Source organism: Monodelphis domestica, chromosome 1 (assembly GCF_027887165.1).
Source record: "Monodelphis domestica isolate mMonDom1 chromosome 1, mMonDom1.pri, whole genome shotgun sequence".
Classification (NCBI taxonomy): Eukaryota; Metazoa; Chordata; class Mammalia; order Didelphimorphia; family Didelphidae; genus Monodelphis; species Monodelphis domestica.
The window spans coordinates 414,506,101-414,528,611 of NC_077227.1; the positions used below are offsets into that span (position 1 = coordinate 414,506,101).

At 39.3% G+C, this 22,511-nt stretch overlaps 1 protein-coding gene across 10 annotated transcripts in view; it reads right to left on the reverse strand.

Moving 5' to 3' along the window:
- The window catches only part of ASTN2 (astrotactin 2), a 1,150,327-nt gene that overhangs the window by 259,375 nt on the left and 868,441 nt on the right, over positions 1 to 22,511 (reverse strand). For all 10 annotated transcript variants that reach the window (XM_007474538.3, XM_007474537.3, XM_007474541.3 and 7 more), the window contains 2 exons: positions 9,530 to 9,663; positions 7,993 to 8,141 (listed from right to left, as the gene is read on the reverse strand). In XM_007474538.3, the coding sequence (XP_007474600.2) occupies positions 7,993 to 8,141; positions 9,530 to 9,663 (283 nt within the window). The remainder of the gene's footprint in view (positions 1 to 7,992; positions 8,142 to 9,529; positions 9,664 to 22,511) is intronic.

The following is a 22,511-nucleotide window of genomic DNA, read 5'->3' on the forward strand; positions in this document are numbered from 1 at the left end:
CATATTCCTTGAGATTCCTAAAAAAAAGGAAATGAAAAAAGTAGCAGATCAGAGAGAATCTCTGACCTAGACCCCAGCCACAAAAATACACAGAAATTCTCACTCACCCTTATATAGAAGTTAATATAGATTTTAAAAATTATTAAAATTATCTTCTCTCATTAGAATATAAACTCCTTGAGATGAAAATTGAAGCTATCTTCTTTCTTTGTATTTGTATCCTCAGTGTCACCGGGTGCATCTGTCATAGCAACTACTAAAGAAATTGCTACCTAGGAATACATTAGTAATACTTTTAGACAACAAGTGATGAAGTCAAATTCACAAACTTTCAACATCGTTAACTCCACTAGCTCTAATAGTTAAGAAGCTATTTTTTTTGTTTTCTTTTTCCACTCATGGGGAGTCTATATCTAACTTCCTCTAGCTTATATGATCAGAGATAGAACAAGAATGGACCTCAGATGTCATTGAATCCAATACTCAATCCCTCTAGATTTATAACTGAAAAAACTTGAGGGACAGATATATTAAGTAAATTACTCAAGGACACACAGCAAGGAAGTAAGGCAGAATTGGAATCCATGCCTTTCTGACTCCAAGTTCATTGCCTTGGCTATGTTGTTTTACTGAGTTATGATATCTGAAGCCAAAAAGAATTAATCTAATCTCTCTGCCACATCACACTCATTCAAATAATTGAAAGACAGAGATTCTATCTCCCCTAACTTCTCTTCTGTAGGCTAAACATCTCCAAAACTACTTGAGTCTCTTTATCTTGATTTTCTTCCTCAGAAACTGATTCAGGTTCTTAATGTTATTCCTAAAATGTGGCATCCACTTGCTTTGGAGAGTTTTCCTAGATTTAAAAGCTGCCACCCAACCCTTTAATTTTAACATTACTAGAGTTATCTTTTGGTATAGGAGTCAGAGTACTGTGTCATGTCTAGGCCAAAGTTTAATGTTGCCTTTTTCTAGTCCCTTCTTTTCTCTCCTTTATTGACTTCTCCACTACTCTGCCACTCTGTTTCCTCATCTTCAAAATCAGGGAGGTTAGAATAGACCACTTCTGAGATCCCAGTTGGTTTTAAATCTATGACAGAATCATCCCATAAACTTATCTACTCATAGTAATTTTGTGGCAAAATTAGAACTATTACCTGGGAGTCCTGACCACTAGTCTAGAATTCTCTCCCAACGCTTCCTTGCCTCCCTCTTGGACTTCACCAAGAGCAAGAGGTCTTGAAAACAAGTCATGACGAGAGTTCATGCTATAAGTAAACTAAAATTCAACCCCTAAATCTCCCTAGCTTTGGGCCTTCTCACCCCCCAACCAAAGACACAGGTGACTCTAAGAAGTAAACCTCCATATCCTCCTGGCTTCAGACCAGCCCACCTTGAGCCACCCACACCCCATTCCTCACTGAGGGCAGAGGAGACACTCTCCTCTGTTAAAGACTATTCAGAGAAGGATATTATCCAGCCTCCCTCAATCCCCATTCCAATGTCAAACATTTCTCACTGTCAAGGACCCTCCCATACTGTAGCCCTTGGAATAGACCAGCCTGTCAGAAGGTGAGAGAGATGCAGACTGGGTGGCATGGAGAGCCAAGAGAATAAGACCCTCGAAGCATGGTTTTCCTTCAGAGGCCCTTAACTTTCAAACCCTCTTGCTTGAAGAGCACTAGAGTGACAGAAAACATTTTCCAAGCCTCCTAATATCAGTTCCAGATGTTCACAGTCATTCCAGAGTGTACTTCACCCTGTAAAACACATTTCCCTCTCCTGCTCCCCCTCCCTCTCCCTCTCTCCAAGCTTCAAGCCTGAGCCTCCTATGACATCACTCTGTGGCTGGTCCAACAGCAGGCAGACAGAGAGGGCCCCATGTGCCTTCAAAAAAAGAGCACTGATCTGCTCCAAAGCTGTCGCGCACAGAGCTATGAGTAATTTCCACAAGTTTTAATAAACAGTTTGGATAGAATTGCTCCACCATCGTCTTCTCTGCCGCCCGCCTGATGTGTTGAAACTGTGGCTTGTTTCTCACACAAGTTCACCTCCGGAGCAGCCCTATTAACTTCAGATGGTCTCAAGACGGGGACCCAAGAATGTGTCCTTTAAAATGGAATGGAAGCCTGGGGGTTGGGAGAGTAGCAGGACTATGTGTATGAGGGGAGGAAGGCAGGGAAGTGAAAAGAGAAGATATGCTTGCAAGCTGATCTTGTACTCATTGCTCCACCAGATCTGGGTCTGATGCTCAGTAATGAATGGGCAAGGCCAACAGACTCATGCCTTTTGTAACTGAGACAGAGAGAGAGAGAGAGAGAGAGAGAGAGAGACAGAGAGACAGAGAGAGAGAGAGAGAGAGAGAGAGAGAGACAGAGACAGAGACAGAGAGAGACAGAGAGACAGAGAGACAGAGAGAGAGAGAGAGAGAGAGACAGAGAGACAGAGAGACAGAGAGACAGAGAGACAGAGAGACAGAGAGAGAGACAGAGAGAGAGAGAGACAGACAGATGGGGGGGGGGGGGGAGACATTGTTGCCAGGAGAAAGAACAAAGTTTCACAGATGCCAGGAGAGAATGGGGGCCAGGGCCATTGACTTGATCCAGATGCTACTGTTTACCCTAGCATAGGTGATGGTGGAGAATAGGAAACTGATTTGTCTAGAAGGGAGAAGTCCTAGATCCCTTGGACCCATCAGCCCTGCCTGGCTACAAGCTAGAGTCGGGAGTCCCCATGTGGAAGAGAAGGACATATGATTCAAAAGGAAAAGAGTAAACAAACTTATTGAAAATTCCAGCAATAGGGGTCCAGGAGGGAGGCAAGGAGGAGTTGGGAGAGAATCCTGGACTGGCTGACAGGACTTTTGGGTATTTGTTCTAATTTTGCCACAAAATCATTGTATGTGTAAGTCAATTCATGGGATGATTCTGTTATAGGTTTAAAACTATCTGGATCTCAGAAGTGGTCTAGTCTAACTCCCTGATTTTGATGAGGAGAAAAATGAGGCCTATAAAGATTAAATGACTTGCCTAAAGCCACACAGAGAATAAGTGGCAAGATCAGCATCTGAACTCAGGTCTTCTCTAGTCAAATCTGATGTTCTTCAGAATTTAGTTTTCTTATCTGTAAAATGATATAGTAAACTAGATACTCTGATGGTCCTTGTCTGCTTCAAGATTCCATGAGTCCTTCAAAGGTATAATAGAAAACAATAAGATTTGATCCTAAAGCTCTGTGTTTCATAAGAAAATCCTACACTATTGGTCTTCCCAACCTAGGGCCAGAAAAGAAGACAACTTCCATCCCCCACTTTTCTAATCCACATAAATGGCCATCTGCTTTCCCCTCTCCCTCTGGCAATACATATGATCCCACATTACTTGAGATCCATCTGTATCCTCAGTCTCCTTTGAGGGCATGTGACCTAGTGGCTCCTCTGGGCTCTATCCTCTTATCATTCCCCTATGTGCCTAGAGCATCCCATCTGCCTCCCAGCTAGCCTTTGGCTAGATTGAGCCCCCTCTCTGCCCAACCTTTTTGCTCTCATCTTTGAAAGCTGCCTTAACCATCCTCAACTGAGAGTACAAAGATGCCGAAACTTGATTCCTTCTGATTCCTCTAGTGAGGAAACATGGCAGAGTCTAAAGTCCAAAGGCTGTTTTTCATATGGGTGACAGATGATGAGCACATAGGCAAAAAAAAAAAATCACCATTAATAACAAGAGCCATTTCTGGGTCAGAACAACTGGAATGTGATAACTTTTTAGCTCAGGTTTGGTTTCCCATTCAGCCCTTGAAGCAAGCACAAGGCATCCCCTTGAGGAACAGAGATGAGGCTGAAAGAGGGGGTGGGAATGGGAGGTGGAGGCAAGGAGGGGACAGCATTTCAGCAGCCAATTCAATAGGGTGTCAAACAGATGGCAGCCATAAACTTTTTTTTTAAGGGGGGGAAGAAGAATAAATAAATAATTCCAATGCTGTTCTTGAGCTGCCCGGCAGAAATCCAGAGAGATCAAAGGAGAAACCCCATGCTTTCCTGCTCTGGCCTCACCTGACCAAATGTGTGAGCAATCTGGAATCTCTACCCAAAACAAGCTCTTTTGCTTATTATTTTGTTTTCCTTTTCCTCCTTCTCCCCTTTCTCTCACTCTCCTTCTCTGCTTCTTTCTTTCTTTTCCTACTCTTCTCACCCCTCCTTCTTTCTTGGTTCCCCCTTCTTTTACTCACAGACTCAAATTATGATGAAGTAACAATTGTGTACAGGTCACTGCAAAGTAGTGAGGACACAAAGACAAAATGAAAGAGTCTCCTGTCTTCCACAGTTTGTGTTCTACTGGAAGATATCACTTACATGTCACTAAGTAAAGAATAAGTATTTATATATAATTTGAAAGGAAAGAAAGTACTCTTAAATGCTGAGTAGAAGAAGACTTAGTGAATGAAGTACCATCTGAACTGATCCTTGAAGCAAGAAAAAAAAAACGATGTTAAAAATTGAGTGTATTTCAAGCATTGGGGATTTCTAGTACAAATATTATACCCAAAGCAAGAGATAGAATGTTGAATTTATGGAACTCAGTTGAGTTTGGTTGAGACAATCTCTGAAGGGGAGTGACAGAAAATAAGCCTGGAGAGGTATTAGATAATAATGAGCTGAAGAGTTTTTATTTTATTCTAGAAGCAATGGCGAATCACTGAAATGTTTTGAACAAGACTATGGTGTGGCCAGACCTGTGTCTTAGAAAGATTATTTTGATAGCTATATGGAGGGGAGAAACTAGAAAGAGGGAAGTCAATTAGAAGATTATTAAAATATACCAGACAAGAGTTGATGAAGCCCTCAACTAGGGTATTGGTCATAAGAAGGGAGAGAAGAGGACTGAAATGAGCAATATTGTTGAGTTAGAAGTCACAACTAAATGGAAATGAGGACAGGGAGATGAAGACTAGGAAATAGTGGAGAATGACAATCACCTGGGTGACTGGGAGCATAGTGATGCTATGTTTTCACCAGGGAAATGATCTCTGTTTTCTTTGTTTTCCTCCCTTCCTGCCTCCTTTTTTGTATCCTTTCTTCTCACTGCCACTTTTCTCTCATGAAGTAATTATCTCTATTGGGAGTACTATAGTTATGTTGGAGAATAGTAGAAGGTTAATCAGTTTATTTTTGGTATAATATTCATAAATAAATAGGGGCAATGGGACCCCCCCCCAAGATTGGCAATTCAAAGCATTTATTATTTTCCTTATTTCTACTGTTCCAAATATCTATGGCCTCCCCATCCCCAATATCACAGTCAATCAATCAATTTTTATAGAAATATTATCTACAATGTGTCAAGTCCTCTGCTAGATTCAAGAGGGGTAATGAATTAAAAATATGTGTGATCTTTTTCTTGTCTCCTAGGAACTCATAATGTAGCTAATGAGAAAAGTCATAATACTAAATAGCAATTCAAGACAACAAAACAGAAGACTCCACAAGGAAAAGTACAATTGCTGATTAAATGATATGGAAAGTAAAATGTAAGAATTTGGAGAAAGAAGAGATTATTGCAGGCTAGACTCCCTGGGCAGCTGAGAAAATATCAGGGAGAAGATGAGATTCAGTTTCTCCTTTAATTCTTTTCTCCTATAGATCTTCCTACAAGTTAATACTGCCTTTTCATCTTCCTATTTTTCACATTCCCAAACAGATTGAGGGGATAAAGGAAGAAAGAGAAAAGGAGGGAAGGTGGAGAGAAGGGGAAAAACATAAGGGATGAGAAAGGAATAAAGAGAGAGAGGTGGACAAGAAGGAGGGAGAAAGAAAAAAGAGAGAGACAAAGACATGAGGAAGCAGAGTCACAGGGGGAGAGACAGAGACAGAAGAGAGGGTAGACTTTAAAAGAATAACAGACTCAAACATCACAGAACAAATGCCAACTTCCAATTACAACTCTGGGATAGGATTGCTTGGTGGAAGCAATACAGACGCAAGTCTCCTCTTTCCTAGCCAATTCCACTTAACAGTCTTCATGATCTAGGCGTACCCACTGCCAGCCAACTTGGCCTTTAATAGCATCCGTGCTCGGGGCTCTACTTCCCTCCCTGGCCAGCTCTACTTTACAAACTTCTCTTGACCAGTTTCTTCCCAATCTCAGAGGAAGCAATATAAAAATAGTCAGGGGATAGTAAGAAAATAAGAAAGAAATCTTTTCCTTCTCTAATATGTGACTGATAGACATGGAAGTTCAAAGGCTATCATGCCAAGGAACCCTCCTACAGTAGGCACTGAGCTCAAAGGGGGGGCCTAGAGGAGTTTTCAATACATAAGTGATAGGGAAATGAAACAATTGTTCTTATTTTGGCAGTAGAAGTTGCTCATTGTGTAGATTGATGGAGGTGGAAATAACAAATTCAAAGACTACAGCAAAGTACCATAAACCCTCATACAAAGATTTCAACCACCTTCTTAAGTGAAAGATAAACATTTATATTTGATTCTGACCAGAGCTAGGACATGAATAAATAACCAGTAATTAGGGTTCAGAGTAACAACCAACTCTATCATCAAACCTTTATACATGTCCCCCCCCCAATCTCGTCTGGATACCCACTTTATTTGGTCCTATAATTGGTTTGATTCTGCCAAGCCAACCTTCCTCAGTATTAATTAATTAGTTAAAACCTTACCTTCTGTATTTAGAATCAATACTTAAGTATCATTTCCGAGGCAAAAGAGTGGTAAATACTAGGGAAATGGAGTTAGACAATTTGCCCAAGGTAACAAAGCTAGGAAGAGTCTGAAGTCACATTTGAACCCAGGTTCTTTCATCTCTAGGCCTGGCTCTTTATAAACTGAGTTCTCTAGTTGTCTCTTCTCAGTATCACTTTAAAGACAAGGGGTTGGTATTGGTCCCCCATCCTTGGAGTTTTAAGGATGATAAACCAGAAGCCATAAGTCAGAGGAATTTTGTCTGCACTTCAGTCTGTACCTTTGATTTCATAGGTTTAGGGAACACTTTGTGAGGTGTTCCCCCTCTACCCCTGTGGATAGCCATCTGCTCTGCCTCATATAATTTCAGAGGCCTAATTGAGGCACTGAGAGGCTAAGCAATCTGTCTAGGGTCATTCACTCAGTATGTGTCAAAAGCTTGATTTGAGCCTAGGTCTTCCTGACTCCTGGGCTAATTCCCTAGCCATTTGTCCATACCACTTTTCTACTTTTAGTGCCTGAGTGAAACACACTTAGTAATGCAAAACCTAGATTCAAATTCTGCCTCTGCTGCTACTACCTATGTAACCCTGGACCTCAATTTCCTCATCAGTAATATGAGGGAGATGGATTAGATCAGAGGTCAACAAACTATGGCCTGAGGGCCAAATTTGGCCTGTTATTTATTTTCATTTGGCCCATAAGCTAATAATGATATTAATAATTTTAAAATAATGATAAACTTTGTATTTTAAAATGCAAACATCATTCTTAGCTCATGGGCCATACAAAAGGAAGTGAAAAGTCAGATTTGGTCAGCAGGTCAAAGTTTGTCAACTCCTGAACAAGGCTATCTCTAAAGTCTCTTCCATTCCTAAAATTCATGAGCTTATGTATCAGTTCCATGATCTTACATTTTCCCCCAAAGTGGACATTCCACATCAGGACCTTCCTGTTGAGGGGAAAAATTCTAATGTTCCCTTAGGACTTGAATTGGTCCTTGATTTTCTGTTTCTGTCTTTTACCATCCTTCTATGAAGGAAAAAGCATGTAGACATAAATCACAAAAACTAAAAGTCCAAGACACAAAAATAACAGCCCAGATCAATAAGGAGCAACTGATCTCCTCAAATCTTAGATCCCAGTAAGATGATACAGATTCTTCAATACCTTCCATGGCCAGGAGGAACCCTTTTCTACTCTGGGTCCTTTTATGATTGATGATTTTTTTTTTCATAGTAGAAGAACATTCCTAGAAATGACAGCATTGTACCTGAAGAATATCCACTTACCGGTATAGAGGTCAGTATCTGTGTACTCATCCACCTTCTTGTGCTGAATAACATAGTCTGAGACTTTAGTTCCGATGGCTGGTTGGACATCTACCCACTCAAGGGAGACAACAGTACTGGAAGGCTCTACTCCAGGGGACAGCCGAAGCCTAGAGTGAATTGAAGGAAGGAAGATTGCTTGGTTGATGTCTAAGTTGGTATGACCACCCTCAAACATACTGTTCTCTACCCTCCATGCTCCAGATCAGGCTACTCTGAAGAGTTCCTAGATGAGAGGCCACTGTTTCAGAAAGGGAAGGTGTTAGGGGCAGCTAGATGACTCAAAGGATAGAAAGCCAGACCTAGAAATGGGAGGTCCTGGGTTCAAATCTGGCCTCAGACACTTTCTAACTATGTGACCCTGGGCAAGTCATTAAACTCAATTGCCTAGCACTTACCACTCTTTTTTCTAAGAACCAATACTCAGTATCAATTTTAAGACATAAGGTAAAGATTTTTAAAAAGGGGAAGGTATTGCAGATTCCCCTGACTAGTCATCAAACTGTTCCCTTCCTGTTCTGTAAAGAAGTCTATCATTTTTGGATGAAAAAAATGTCCAGGCCAAGCTTTGCCCTTGACTTCTCTTACTTCCACTGTGCCCTTCCTCCCCTATGACCCTGCTCCCCAAACACTCAGACATTCAGTTAACTATTTATTCACTTATGAATCAACATCAAATAGGAGAGCTAGAATCTAGAGCTAGAGCTAGAGCTAGAATCTACTCCTTTTGTAAAGTGAAGAATTCTTCTGTAATGGGGAACGCTTCAATACTTGGAGAATGCCTGATCTCATTAGTTTAGGTCTTCCCCCTTATACAATAAGAAGGATCACAACTCCATCATCACTTTGGAACAAAAACATTTTTTAGATCTCTTTTTAGCCAGACTTCTAGTGATAATGAGCTTTTCCAATCTGGGATGACTAAGTCTGTAGTCAGCCTTATTGATTTGTTAGGTGGGCCTTGCCATAGCAGTCTGTCCATCAAGACCATAATCCTCTTAGTATTTTTATGAGGAATCAGAAAAGGCTTTCATTGGAAGGGAATATGAATTGTGAGACTTTTCTTTTTTTCTTTTTAAACCCTTACCTTCCATCTTGGAGACAATACTGTGTATATTGGCTCCAAGGCAGAAGAGTGGTAAGGGCTAGGCAATAGGGGTCAAGTGACTTGCCCAGGGTCACACGGCTGGGAAGTGTCTGAGGCCAGATTTGAACCTAGGACCTCCCATCTCTAGGCCTGGCTCTCAATCCATTGAGCCACCCAGCTGCCCCCTTGTGAGACTTTTCTTGAAACAAATAAAGACACATCCTTATCAGCAACAACAATCCATCTGGGATACCCCAAGGTTTCAGGGAGATGCAGTCAAGAAACCAGGCATCAATTTGAGGAACTACATAGTGGTGCCTGATGACCACAGGATGATTGGAGGTTGGAGTTTCAGGGATGAGGATTAGAGCAAAGACCACCATCTGGAGGATATCAACAGGCTAAACTCACACTGGTTGTGGGAGAGGGCTGCAGTTTGGGAGTCCATTTGCATCAAAAGCATTTAAGTCACACCGGCACCAGTCTTCAATCACATCCCCTTTTCCTGAACACCAATAGGAACTCATCAGAGCACTTTTGAAGGCCTAAAGGAGGAGAGGACAGAAAAGATATTAACAGTGGTGATAATGATGGTGTTGGCCAGCAGAGGTTAAAGAATAATAGTCAAGGAGGAGGGAAACCAAGAAATCTCTACCAATCCCAACTCCCTGGAATCATGCATTTTCATCTTCAACCAAGGTATTTTCCTCCCTATTACCCTGGATGCTATCCTTCCCCTATCAAATCTTTACCCCATCCACCTCTTGGTCTGAGAAGTATATTGGAAAGGATATGATAATGAATTGCTCTGCTGTTTTTTTCTCACCATCCTGGTGATTTTCCAAACCAAAATGTTTTCTTCTGGTTGTCCCTTCCTAGAATATGTTGTCTTCCTCTATTAGAAGGTAAGGTCATTGAGGAAAGACTATCTTTTCTTTGAATTTGTTTGCTGGGAGTATTGAATGGTGCTTGGTACATAGTAAGTGCTTTAAAATGCTTCATTAATTTAATGTATCCAGATATAGGTGAGTTAGAATATGGAGACAGGGAGACCAGAGAATACTAATCTCATTATGTAGTTTCCCAAAGGGTAAAACACTCATTTTTTGATAATGTGGCTTGATAGACAGCAACATTGGATTAGAATTATGAAAGTTTATTCTGGCTCTGTCTTTGATTTAAACTGTTTGGCACTGAATAAATCAGTTCTCAACCCAGGGCCTCCCTTTCCTTCTCTTGAGCAATGAAGGGTTGGACTAGATAAATTTTTTAAAAACCCTTACCTTCTTCCTTAGAATTAGAACTGTGTATTGGTTCCAAGGCAGAAGAGTGGTAAGGGCTAAGCAATGAGGGTTAAGTGACTTGCCCAGGGTCACACAGCTAAGATGTATCTGAGGCCACACTTAAACCTAAGACTTCCTGTCTCTAGGCCTATCTCTCAATCCACTGAGCTATCCGGCTGCTCCTTGGACAAGATAATATTTAAGTCTTATGCTAGTTAGTTCAAAATCTGATACTGCTAGACTAGACCTCCTTCCTTAACATTTCCTTCTCGAAGGATATTGTTGGTGATATATAGATATGCTGATTATTTATGTGGGTTTATTTTACATCTTGCTACATTGCTAAATTTATTGATAAGTTTCAACTAATTTTTCAACTCTAGGATTGTCTATATATGTGTCATTATATTGTCTGCTAAAATGATAAAGGGGCAAAATGACAAATGTTGGAAGGAATGTGGGAAATGAGGACACTAATGCACTGTTGGTAGAACTGTGAATTGATCCAACCATTTTGGAGTGAATCTGGAATTATGCTCTAAGAGTTACAAATCTGTGTGTTTACCTTTTGATCCAGCAATACTACCATTAGGTTTGTTTTCTAGGTGATCAGGGAAAAAGGAAAATAATCTACGTATTCTAATATATTTATAGCAACTTTCTTTGTGGTAACAAGGAACTGGAAATTGCTAGGGATGCCTATCAATTGGGGTGGGGGGGAGATGGCTAAACAAGTTGTGGCATATGATTGTGATGTAATATTACTACACTGCAAGAAATGACAAACAGGTAAAGTTTGGGGAGATTATGGAAAGGGCTACATGAAATTATGAAGAATGAAAGGAACAGAACAAAGAGAACACCATATACAGCAACAGAAATATTGTTTGAAGAATGACTTCCAGAGAAAGAACTGATAAACAGAAATAAGTCAGACATAGTTTTTTTATTTGCATGCATCTTTTTGTCAGATGATACCTTCTCTAATGGGGGGGGGGAGGAGGAAAGGAATATTTTAATGTAATAAATAAATAAAATTCAATTAAAAAGCATTGTGCTAGGAATTAATTCTAGCACTCAACAATTTCATTTCTGGTAATCTGGCATAAATAGGCTGAATAGGGATCTTATTATCTATTTAGGTTCTCTTTTGTAGTGTATCTATTTAATGGCCATAAACAGGAACACATCCACAGTTTCATTATAACAGGGCATCAATACTTGGATTAAATATTCCATGGACCAAATCATTTTCCCCAAAATATAATAATTCTTCATGACAAATGCCTAATATAACACTAGCTATAAGGTCATCTAGTTGAAACCTCATAGTTTACAAATGAAGAAAATGAGGTTCAAAGAGTTTTAAGTGATATGACCAAAAGCTTACAGATGTTAAGATATAAAACCTACTATAGGAATGTGGTTGTCAGTCAATAATCATTTATTAAGCATATCCTAAGTGCCAGGAACTGTGCTAAGTATTGGAGAGAAAAAAGCTGAAAAAGGAGAAAAAAAATTATTGCTGGATTACAGAGTTCTTTGGGGAATGTGAAGTACAACAAGACTGGAAAGAGAGGAAGGGGAAAGGTGATAGAGAGCTTTGAAAGCCAAGTGAAGGATTTATTTGATCTTGAAAGAAATAGGGAGATGCTTAGTGAGAATGTAGAGGATATGGTCAGGTCTATGTTTTACAAAGATGACTTTGGTAGCCAAGTGGAGGGTGCTCTGGAGGCAGGGGAGACATGAAGTAGGGAGACTAATGATAAGACTATATAGCAATAGTATAGTTTTGAGGTGATGAGGGATTGCACCAGGGGAGTGGCAGTGACAGGGGAGAGAAGGGGGGATAAATGGAAGATATTACAAAGGTAAAAACAATGGGTCTTGGGAACTGAATGGATATGGGGGAAGGGGAAGGGGAAGGGGAAGAGGGAGAGGGAGAGACAGAAAGACAGGAAGAGATGGAAGGAGGGAGACGGAAAAGGAAAGGGAGGAGGAGATACACAGACAGAGAGGCAGAGAAAAAAAGAGGGACAGAGAGGAAAGGAAAAGGGGAGGGGAGTAAGGGAGGGGAAGAGAGAGAGAGAGAAGGAAGAGGGAAGGGAACAGGGAAGAAAGAAAGAGGGAAGAGGTTGAGGATACCCAGTTTTTTAACATGAAAGCTGGGGAAACAGTGATACCCTTGATAGTGAAAGGCAAGTTAGAAACACAAGAGAGTTTGGGGAGGGGTGGGGGGAGATATTGAGTTCAACATTGCCTATGTTGAGTTTAAGTTGCCTATGGGACATGCTAAAATATCTTGAAGTCAGCTGAAGATGAGAGACTAGAGTTAGGGAAAAGGATTAGAGCTGGACCATCAATCTGATACTCATTGGTATAGAGTTAGTATTTGAATCCATTGGGGCTGATGAGATCACCTAGTGAAATAGAATAGATGATGAAGAAAAGACAGTCCAAGATAGAAATCTGAGGTACACCCACAGTTAGTAGACATGACCTAAATGATGACTCAGCAAAGAAGACTGAGAAGGCGCGGCTAGATAAGTAGGAAGAGAATCAGGAGACATTAGTGTCATGAAAACTTAGAGAAGAGAGTGTCAAGGAAAACTGCTTGAACAAAAGAGGTGAAAGTCAGTTGTATGCTTATATCTTCTTTTTGCAGATGAAGAAAAGAAAAGTCACAAAATTTTAATGACACAGCTCATAGATATCAGAGCTGGGGTTTAAAGCTAGATCTGTTGACTCCAGGTCCAGCACATTTTTTTCTTCCTAAAATATCATGTTGCTTGTTGACTAATTAAAACATCTGTAAATCATAGCCATATGGCCACCTCAAGTTGCCAAGGGTTATACTATTTAACTACACATTTTTAATCAGATGAATTCCAAAGTGTGTTAGTCTCTTTCTTCCCTGTGGTCCTTTTCTACCAGGTGCCAGGCCTTGGGCCTTTAGAGGAAAAAAAAAAGAAAGAAAAGAAAAAAGGTGCTGTATTCCCCATAATCTCCACATTGTAGACACCTGGTTTCCCTGAAGTCACTCTTTCCACCACTTCACTGTGTAAAAGTCCTTCTAGAAGCCTGCAGTGCAGGCGGGGGATGACGTGGTGTGTGGCACCGAACAGTAGTCTGCCCCCTTCACCCAGACAAACTTACGAGAATTGGAATCTAAAAGGAAAAATCCTACATCAAGCACACTATTGTTTAGGATTCAGTCACATTTTCCCTCTGAGCCCTTAACAAGGAGGCCCAAGTCCCCTCTGTTGGCTGTGATTACCCCTTCCATATGTTCATGCAAATTTCTTCTGTGAGGGAAAGCAAGATGGCCAGACTTCTACTGAGCTCAAGCAATGTGGTTAGAAGAAAGTTGAGGAGTTTTAGAAATTCCTTTTAAATAATTTGAGAGTCATAATTGCAGTAAAAGGGCTCATCAGGCAGGATAGTGGAACAAACACTAAATTGGAAGTCAGAGGACCTGGTCAAATTCCCATTCTGTTAATCACTGTCTGTGTGACCTGAAGGGAAGTCCCTTACCTCCTCTTGCCCATTGATACCTCCAGTAATCTCTTAGATACCACACAGCTCTAATACCATGGCCTATGACAGATAATTAGTAGATGAACTTTCCTTTTATGGAGCAGGCTAAATTAGAATCCATGAAATAACAATAAAAATATGTCATTTGAAAACTCAATGCCAAATTCCTGATGAAAGCAATGCTTTGTCCCTTAAGTCCCTCTCACCTAAAGTAAGTAACGCCTTTATGACTATAATTGGTGGGGAGGGGTAGAGTGAGAGCCCTGGGGAGAATTCTCCTGGGGTCAATCTGAATGATCCTGTTTCCATCTGACTTTCCTGTGGTATTTTATTAATACTCTCGAAAGGCCAGTCTTGACCAAAATAAAATAATAAAATGGAAAAGGAGAGAGGTTAGGGATGAGAACAATGCTTGACTTTGAAGGGCATATGTTACAGGCATTCAAGAAAGGTACATCCCATAAGAACAAAGCCCAAACGGGAAGGAATGAGGTCATACTTGACTGGTGAACCCGTCCTCACTCAGCTTTGCAGTTTTCCCACTTGATGGACTTAATGTTTACAACTTTTCACTGGCTTAAGGTTTCCTTACATCTCTGGCCAAAGCTAAGAGCTTAATTATTGTAATAGTGAAACCAGTCCCAGTGGTGAAATTGACAGAGGTGGTAGGAGAATGAAATGGACCATGGAAAGAGAAAGGAACGAAACAGGAGAATATTGGGCTTGATGGAGATGTGAGGGCATTGATTTTTATTATTTAGTTAAAAGAATAGGAAATCAGGCTCCCAAAAGCAGAACAGGAAATATCCTTGGACTTTGTCTCTGAATTTCAACTGCCAGGCCGTACTTCAGAGAAAGCTGTACTGAAGAATTTCAAGCTCAAATACCATGAGCTCTTTCCGAGAAATCTGTAGATCAGAATGGAGATGGGTGTGATGGGCAGGAAAGGGAGGAAACTAAGATATAAAATAACTCTACATTGGACAGCCAGTATTAGCTAGTTAATGAAAGCCAACCTGGCATCTTCATAACTGCTTTGTTGTGTGCCTGGGTCGTTACAACGTAATATTTGAGGAGGCAATCATAGAATGTTAGAGCTGGAAGAGACCATAGAGATAATAATCCAACCCCTACAAGTTAATAGAGGACACAAAGTTGGTTGTGAATGGGATAACAATCATAACATGGCTATTTTAATGTGGCAATGGTCCATTTTTTAATCACATTTTATTTTACTTTAAATTTGGAAATTTTTATTTAATTAAATTAATTTAGAATATTTTTCCATGGTTACAAGATTGATGTTCTTTCTCTCTCCTCCCTCCACCCCCCTCCCATAGCTGACATGCAATTCCACTGAGTTTTATACATGTCATTAATCAAGACCTATTTTCATTTTTTTTTAATTTTTATTTAATTAATTAATTCAGAATATTTTTCTATGGTTTCAAGATTCATATTTTTTCCCTGCCCTTCTCCCACCCCCTCCCAAAGTCGACACTTGATTCCTCTGGGGTTTTTTACATGTGTTATTGATCAAGACCCATTTCCATACCCTTGATATTTACACTAGGGTGATCATTTAGAGTCTATATACTTAATCATATCTCCATTGACCCTTGTGATTGAGCAGTTGTTTTTCTTTTGTTTCTATTCCCATAGTTCTTCCTCTGGATGTGAATAGTATTCTTTCTTGTAAGTCCCTCAAAATTGTCCTTGATCATTGCATTGCTGCTAGTAGAGAAGTCCATTACATTCAATTGTACCACAGTGTATCAGTCTCTGTGTACAATGTTCTCCTGGTTCTGCTTCTTTTACTCTGCATCAATTCCTGGAGGTCATTCCAGTTCACTTGAAATTCCTCCAGTTCATTATTCCTTTGAGCACAATAGTATTCCATCACCAACATATACCATGATTTGTTCAGTCATTCCCCAATCAGAAGGCATCCCCTCATTTTCCTTTTTTTTTTTTTGCCACCACAAAGAGTGTGACTATAAATATTTTTTGTACAAGTCCTTTTCCTTATGATCTCTTTGGGGTATAAACCCAGTACTGGTATGGATGGATCAAAGGGCAGATAGTCTTTTAGCTCCCTTTGGGCATAGTTCCAAATTGCCTTCCAGAATGGTTGGATCAATTCTTAACTCTACCAGCAATGTATTATTGTCCCAATTTTGCCACATCCCCTCCAATATTTATTACTTTCCTTTGTTGTCATGTTAGGCAATCTGCTAAGTGTAAGGTGGTGCCTCAGAGTTGTTTTGATTTGCACGTCTCTGATTATAAGGTATTTAGAACACTTTTTCATGTGCTTATTAATAGTTTTGATTTCTTTATCTGAAAACTGCCTATTCATGTCCCTTGCCCATTTATCAAATGGGGAACGGTTTGATTTTTTGTACAACTGACTTAGTTCTTTATAAATTTGAGTAATTAGACCTTTGTCAGAGGTTTTTGTTATAAAGATTTTTCCCAATTGGTTGTTTCCCTTCTAATTTTGGTTGCATTGGTTTTGTTTGTACAAACCCCTTTTAATTTAATGTAATCAAAATTATTTATTTTACATTTTGTAATTTTTCTAACTCTTGCTTGGTCTTAAAATCTTTCCTTTCCCAAATATCTGACAAGTATACTATTCACAATGGTCCATTTTTAATAAAAAACATTTAGGTATAAAAATAATGATAACTTACAGTTCTGTAGTGATTTAAGTTTTATAAAGTATTACCCTTTTAACAACTCTACAAGGGAGTTAATATACAGATGAGGAAACAAAAACTCTAGAGGATAAGTGAATTGCCTAAGATCATAAATTTAAAAGGAAAAATGGGAATTTGAATTCAGATCTTTATTACCTATTCCAAATATTTTTCATTTTTCCTTCCAATTTTATAATTATATTGCCTTTTTTTTCTCTGAAAACCAAACATCTGGCCAATCTTAACCACATGAGGCAAGCAGGATTGAGGACTAGTACTTCTCTCTTGATCTCAATTTCTCATTTATCTATTCACCAGAATAGGTGGTTACTGGTACAAATCTAGGTCTTACAAACCCTTGAAAAAGCTTCTGAGTGGCTAAAATAACCTTTAGAAAAACCTTATATGTAGATATGTTTTCCTAGCTAATTTGAAAGAGTAATTAAGGAATAATTATAAGAACTGCTAAATGGAGAAGGACTCGAGAAAAGCATTGAGAGTTAATAGCTTCCAGAGGAGAAAGAAAGAGAAGAATTACAAATGTAGACATAAGAACTATGAAAACCAAGTGGATTGGGGCTCTTCAATGTTAAAGGCAAAATAAATCATTAAAGATTTCATTTTGCTATAGCACAGTATGATAGTCACTATTCCAGATAACCAAACATGAAGTACTGCTGTAGTCTAGTGACTGGAACTCTGGAATTGGAAGCAGGCATTCTGAGTTCAAATATTCCTCTGATATTTATTACCTTACGACCAGGAACCATTCACTTCCCCTCTCTGATCCTCAGTTTCCTAATCTATAAAATGAATATACCAATGCTTATATTACTTTTCTTACAGAGTCATTGTGAGGAAAACATTTTGCAAACCTGAAAGTATTATATAAATGTGATTTATAAAGTCAATATTAAAAAATAAATTGTTTTCATTATTCTCTCTTTGAGAAACCCAGGAAGTTTTAAACTTATTTTAGAAAGATAGACAATATGTCTTAAGCGTTGTCCTACAGAGATCATCCTTCAATTATTTGGAAAATACATTTCTGGAAAATGTGGCCCCTGAAGGGGCTTGCAATCTAAGACAGATTGATGCTAGGCATGCATGAAAAGTATATATGGGAAAATTAAATGAAAGCAATCCAGGGCCTAAATGGCCAATAAAATCATCAAGGCATCTATAGATGATGTGCACAATTGAGCAGAATATGTACCAACAGGGAGGGGAAAGCAGGATTAGACATGGGATTCCCATTTATAGGCCAAACAGGAAGACAATCAGTTCTTGTCTGATCAATCAAGGAAGACATAACTTGGAGCCAGTGAAATAATGTCTCTATGGCTCATTAAGATTTGCAAAGCATTTTCTCATAGCAGTACAGTATAACATGGTTTAGTTGTCATATGGCCTTGAAGAGAGATTTGGCTTTGCAACTATGAAAGCCTAAGATTGAGTAACATACTGGCTATATGTCCCTGGACAAGTCACTTGACCTCTTAATGCTTGGGGCAACTCTCTAAGACTATAAGTTGTCTTATAGTCTTATATACTATATATATATATATATATATATATATATATATAGAGAGAGAGAGAGAGAGAGAGAGAGAGAGAGAGAGAGAGAGAGAGCTGCATTGTCAGAAAGTATTTTCTTACCTGGCATTTCCTTATACAAATTACCTATAAGGTAGTTCAAGTATATTTATACTCATTTTACTGAAGAAGAAAGAAACTTTGGTTGAGGAGAGAAGGCAAGTCATGTGAAATGACTTTCTTATGGACACATAGACCAGGACACAAACCAAGGTAATCTAACTCCATATCCTGCCCCCTTTCCAATTATATTACAATGGGATCTGGGTAGCTGTTTGAAAAAAGGATGAGTGAATCTATACTTCATATTTTTGGGGAAATATCAATAGAAACACCTATAGTATTGTTCTGGATTTAATGCAAAATAAAAAGGCTTGACACCACCACCTTTTCCCTTTCCCATAGCCCTGGGCTACCTAGAATCTGAGTTGCAGGAAGGCTCAAACTCCTTGCATGAGATGACAATCATTGATGCTATTCTTTCTGGTGAAATGGAGGACCTTCTCTGACATTCCTTCTAAGTTCTTCTAGTCTTACCATTTTTTCCATCTTGGTACCAACCAAACATTTGACCTATAGATAAAGCCTTGGGACTGCTGGACCTTGCCATCTACTTTGCAGATGCACACTTACGACTCTTGGCGCCTTCCATCTGCTCTGCAGTTGAGACAGCTTTTATGTGTTTTTTCCCTCAGTTAGAGTGAAATTATTGAGAGCAAGTACTCCCTGGACTTTTTCTATTTGTATCCTCTTTAGCACAGGGCTTGGCACATTAATAAATGCTTTATTCATTCATAATAATCATTCAATTCCTCCATGTCTCCTTGGTATTATGCCAATAGTCTTGGGGAAAGCCTATCATCGAAACAACAGTATAATCTTCTGAAAAAAAAAATAGTTCCTAACTATGACTCTCTTCCCTCACTCAAAAACAAAACAAAACAAAACCAACTACAAAAAAAAACCTTATCACATTTTTACCGTAAATGCAGAGCTTGTTTTAATTATTTTGGCCAGGTCCACAACCAGACTCTGCCTCTTGTCAACCTTTAAGTAAATGAGGTTATTTGATTGAGTGGCCTTCAATTGTGCTCAATTAAGGCCAATATACCTTCTTGCAGTAACATAGTTACACCGTTGAACGTCAGCCTGGCGGGTCTGAGATGGGCTGCTGCTATTCAATTTACTTATATTTCTTAATGGAAAGAATGAAAGGAGAAAGTGAACAGGAAACATCCTGTTGTATCCAAAGGTATCCACATTAGGTTGGGTGGCATTGGGAGAGGGGCCTGGCACAGAGAAAGGGATTTCTCAGGGATTTCTCGGAAGACTTGGGGAGTGTGAGGAGGGGAAGGAAGCCATTTGGGAGATTGGTCCAACAGAGGATTTCTCCTTAGGCAAATAGGTCCTGGAGCCAAATGGAAGGCTGGAATCCAAGCCAGAATTTCCTCACATCAGTAGCAAAGTTGAGAGACTTCTTCTGATCTCTGAGGACTTTATAATCATATCCACCTTTAATCAAAACGCCACCCCTTCCCCTTCTCTGGAAGGCTTCCAGGACCCCTTGCCCTGGTGATACTGAAGGAGAGAGAGACAAGTTGACTATGTAAACTAATAGCCCTCCCTAATATAGGATAAGATTATAAGACTACTCATAGGTTCATAGGATTTAGAATTGTGAGGGGAACTTTGATGCCATCTAATTTGAACTCTTTATTTTACAGTTGAAGAAAATGAGGGCCCAGAGGGAAGTAGATAACCCCAATTTACCTAAGGAGGAAGAGTAGAACTGTGGAAATAAAAATTTCATTGGAGTCAGAGTATCTCTTCTGTCATTTATTACTTGTGTGACAATGGGTAAGTTACTTGACCAGTACAGTTGTATCCCAGTTTCCTCATCAATAAAATGGTAGGATGAGAACAAAAGAATTCCTTTTTCATCTCTAGTACTATGGTCTTAAGTATCAGAACTATGATTCAAAATTATTATCCTAATAATAATGATGATGATGATAATAATAATAATATCTAGTATTTATATAGTACTTTAATATTTGCAATGAACTCGGTAAATATTATTTCATTTTATTAATTGAGGGCAGTACATAGCATGTCTACAGCTTTCTTTGTCCATTACTGTAATGCTACATTGGGGCATTGGACTAGAAATCATGATTTTTGAGTCTTGATTTTGTCACTTGTAAACTATGTGGTTTTGGTTTTTTGTTAACCTTTTGATGCCTCAGTTTTCTTAACAGTGTTTCCCAAGTTAAACTATGTCTCAGACAGGTTAAAAATGTCTGAATTCTTGACTACAGACTGTTCCACTCTTCCTCCTACCCCAAAGCTTTATCATCACCTCATATAGGTAGGATATGGATGTAGGCCAAAAGAAGCCAATATTGAGAAGAACATGATAGTGGTGGATGGGGGTAGGGGGCAAAGGGAATAATGTTTTTGCCTTTTCTTTTTCTTTTCCCTACAAAGTTGGGACCTTCAATAATAAAAGTCATTACACAGGAGGAGAAAATACTATAGGTTGGTGTCCCTCAGGAAAGTTATGGACTAAAGGTTCTCTAAGTTCAATTTTAATTTTGCCATCTCTTATTCTTTATTCTCTTGTCCCTTAGTGCTCAGCCCAGGCAAGTTCTTTTTTTTTACCTACATGGTCCAGAATAAGAGTACTTGGGAATTGTATCTTTTCTTGACAGCTCCCTGACTGAGGCAAAAGGTTGGCCTAGATATTAAGATCTTCTGAGTACACACAGTAGACAAGCAAAAGGTTCTTGCTGAAGTTAAGTGAATTATCTGACTATGAGTCAGAGTACACAGTTCACATAACCAGAGTGAAGATTACTGGGAACTGGGAGGGTGGAGGGAGGGAGGATTGGTGGAGAACTAGCTGGAATATGTTCATTTCCTTTATGAGGATTTGGGCAGCTAGATATATGGTCAGATGAATCACAGAAATGGCACCTAATTTTCTCTGTCAGTATAAGCTTCATTCTCTGTGCCCATTCACCCCAGATTGATGACACTCTGACAGAACAGCCTGTTAATCTGAGTGACAAGAGGAAGATATTTAGAGCCATCCAAAGTTCCCTCTTACCATACTTATTCCTATTAATGAAAAAATATTATGGAATTAAATATACAATCGACAGGGAAGAACTTGCCAAAGCATCACTTTTGTATTCATCTATAATTCCTGTCTGACATCTGGGACATAAGAAAATGACAAGAACAGGGGCCCAAAGGGGCCTAGGAGAAGAAGACCTGGCTACTAAACCAGACCTATAGTCCAGTTCCCATTAATCCCAAGGGGCCCATAGTCTACTAGATTTTAATCCAGAATCTTAAAGCCGGAAGGGGACTTCAAAGGTCATTAATTCCAGTGATATTTGAAGAGGAATCCTCTTGACAACAATTCCAACAAATGATCATCCAGTCTCTATTTAAATAGATCCAGTGTTGGGGAACTCATTACCTACTAAGGCAGCCCATTCCATTTTTGGAACTCTGTTTGTGAAGAAGTTTTTCCTTTTGTTGTCAAAATCTGACTCTCTGAAATTTCTATCTCTTGTTCCTAGATATGCCCACTGGGACCAAAAACAAGCCTAAACCTTATTTCCATGAGAGTCTTGCAAATACTTAAAGACAGTGACTATGTCCCCCTTAAGTTTTCTCTTCTTTCGGCTAAATATTCCTAGCTCCTCCAACAAATTGTGACAGGGTGGATTTTTCCATCCCTGCACCATGCTTTCACCATTCTCTTGACTTCCTCCAGTTTGTCAGTGTCCTTCCTCAAATGCAATGTTTTAAACTAAACAAAATATCCCAAATGTGGCTTTAGAAGGTAAAAACATAGAGCTTATTATCTCACCTTCCTCATTCTGGTCATTGTTTCTCTTAATGCACCATAAGTTTACTGTAGCTTTATTTTACTTATTTATTTTTGTCACCATCTTATACTGTTGACTCATCTGGAGCTCCCAGTCATCATGATGGAAAAAAACTGTGCAGATTTCATTATAACAAAACCACCAAACCAATTATAAAGTCACCACCACTACCAAGCCAGGACCAAAGGAATAGCTCCAAGAGAAACCCAAGAACACACACTTTATCCTCATCAGCAGTCTCCATCAGGATTCCCCAGAATTTGGATCCATGCCCTGGCTCAGAAGGTGCCTGCATTGCTAAGGAAGAAGATTCTGATGAAGAAATTGGCACAACCTTCTGTCTCTCAAGAAAAAGGTTATGGCAATGTTTGGG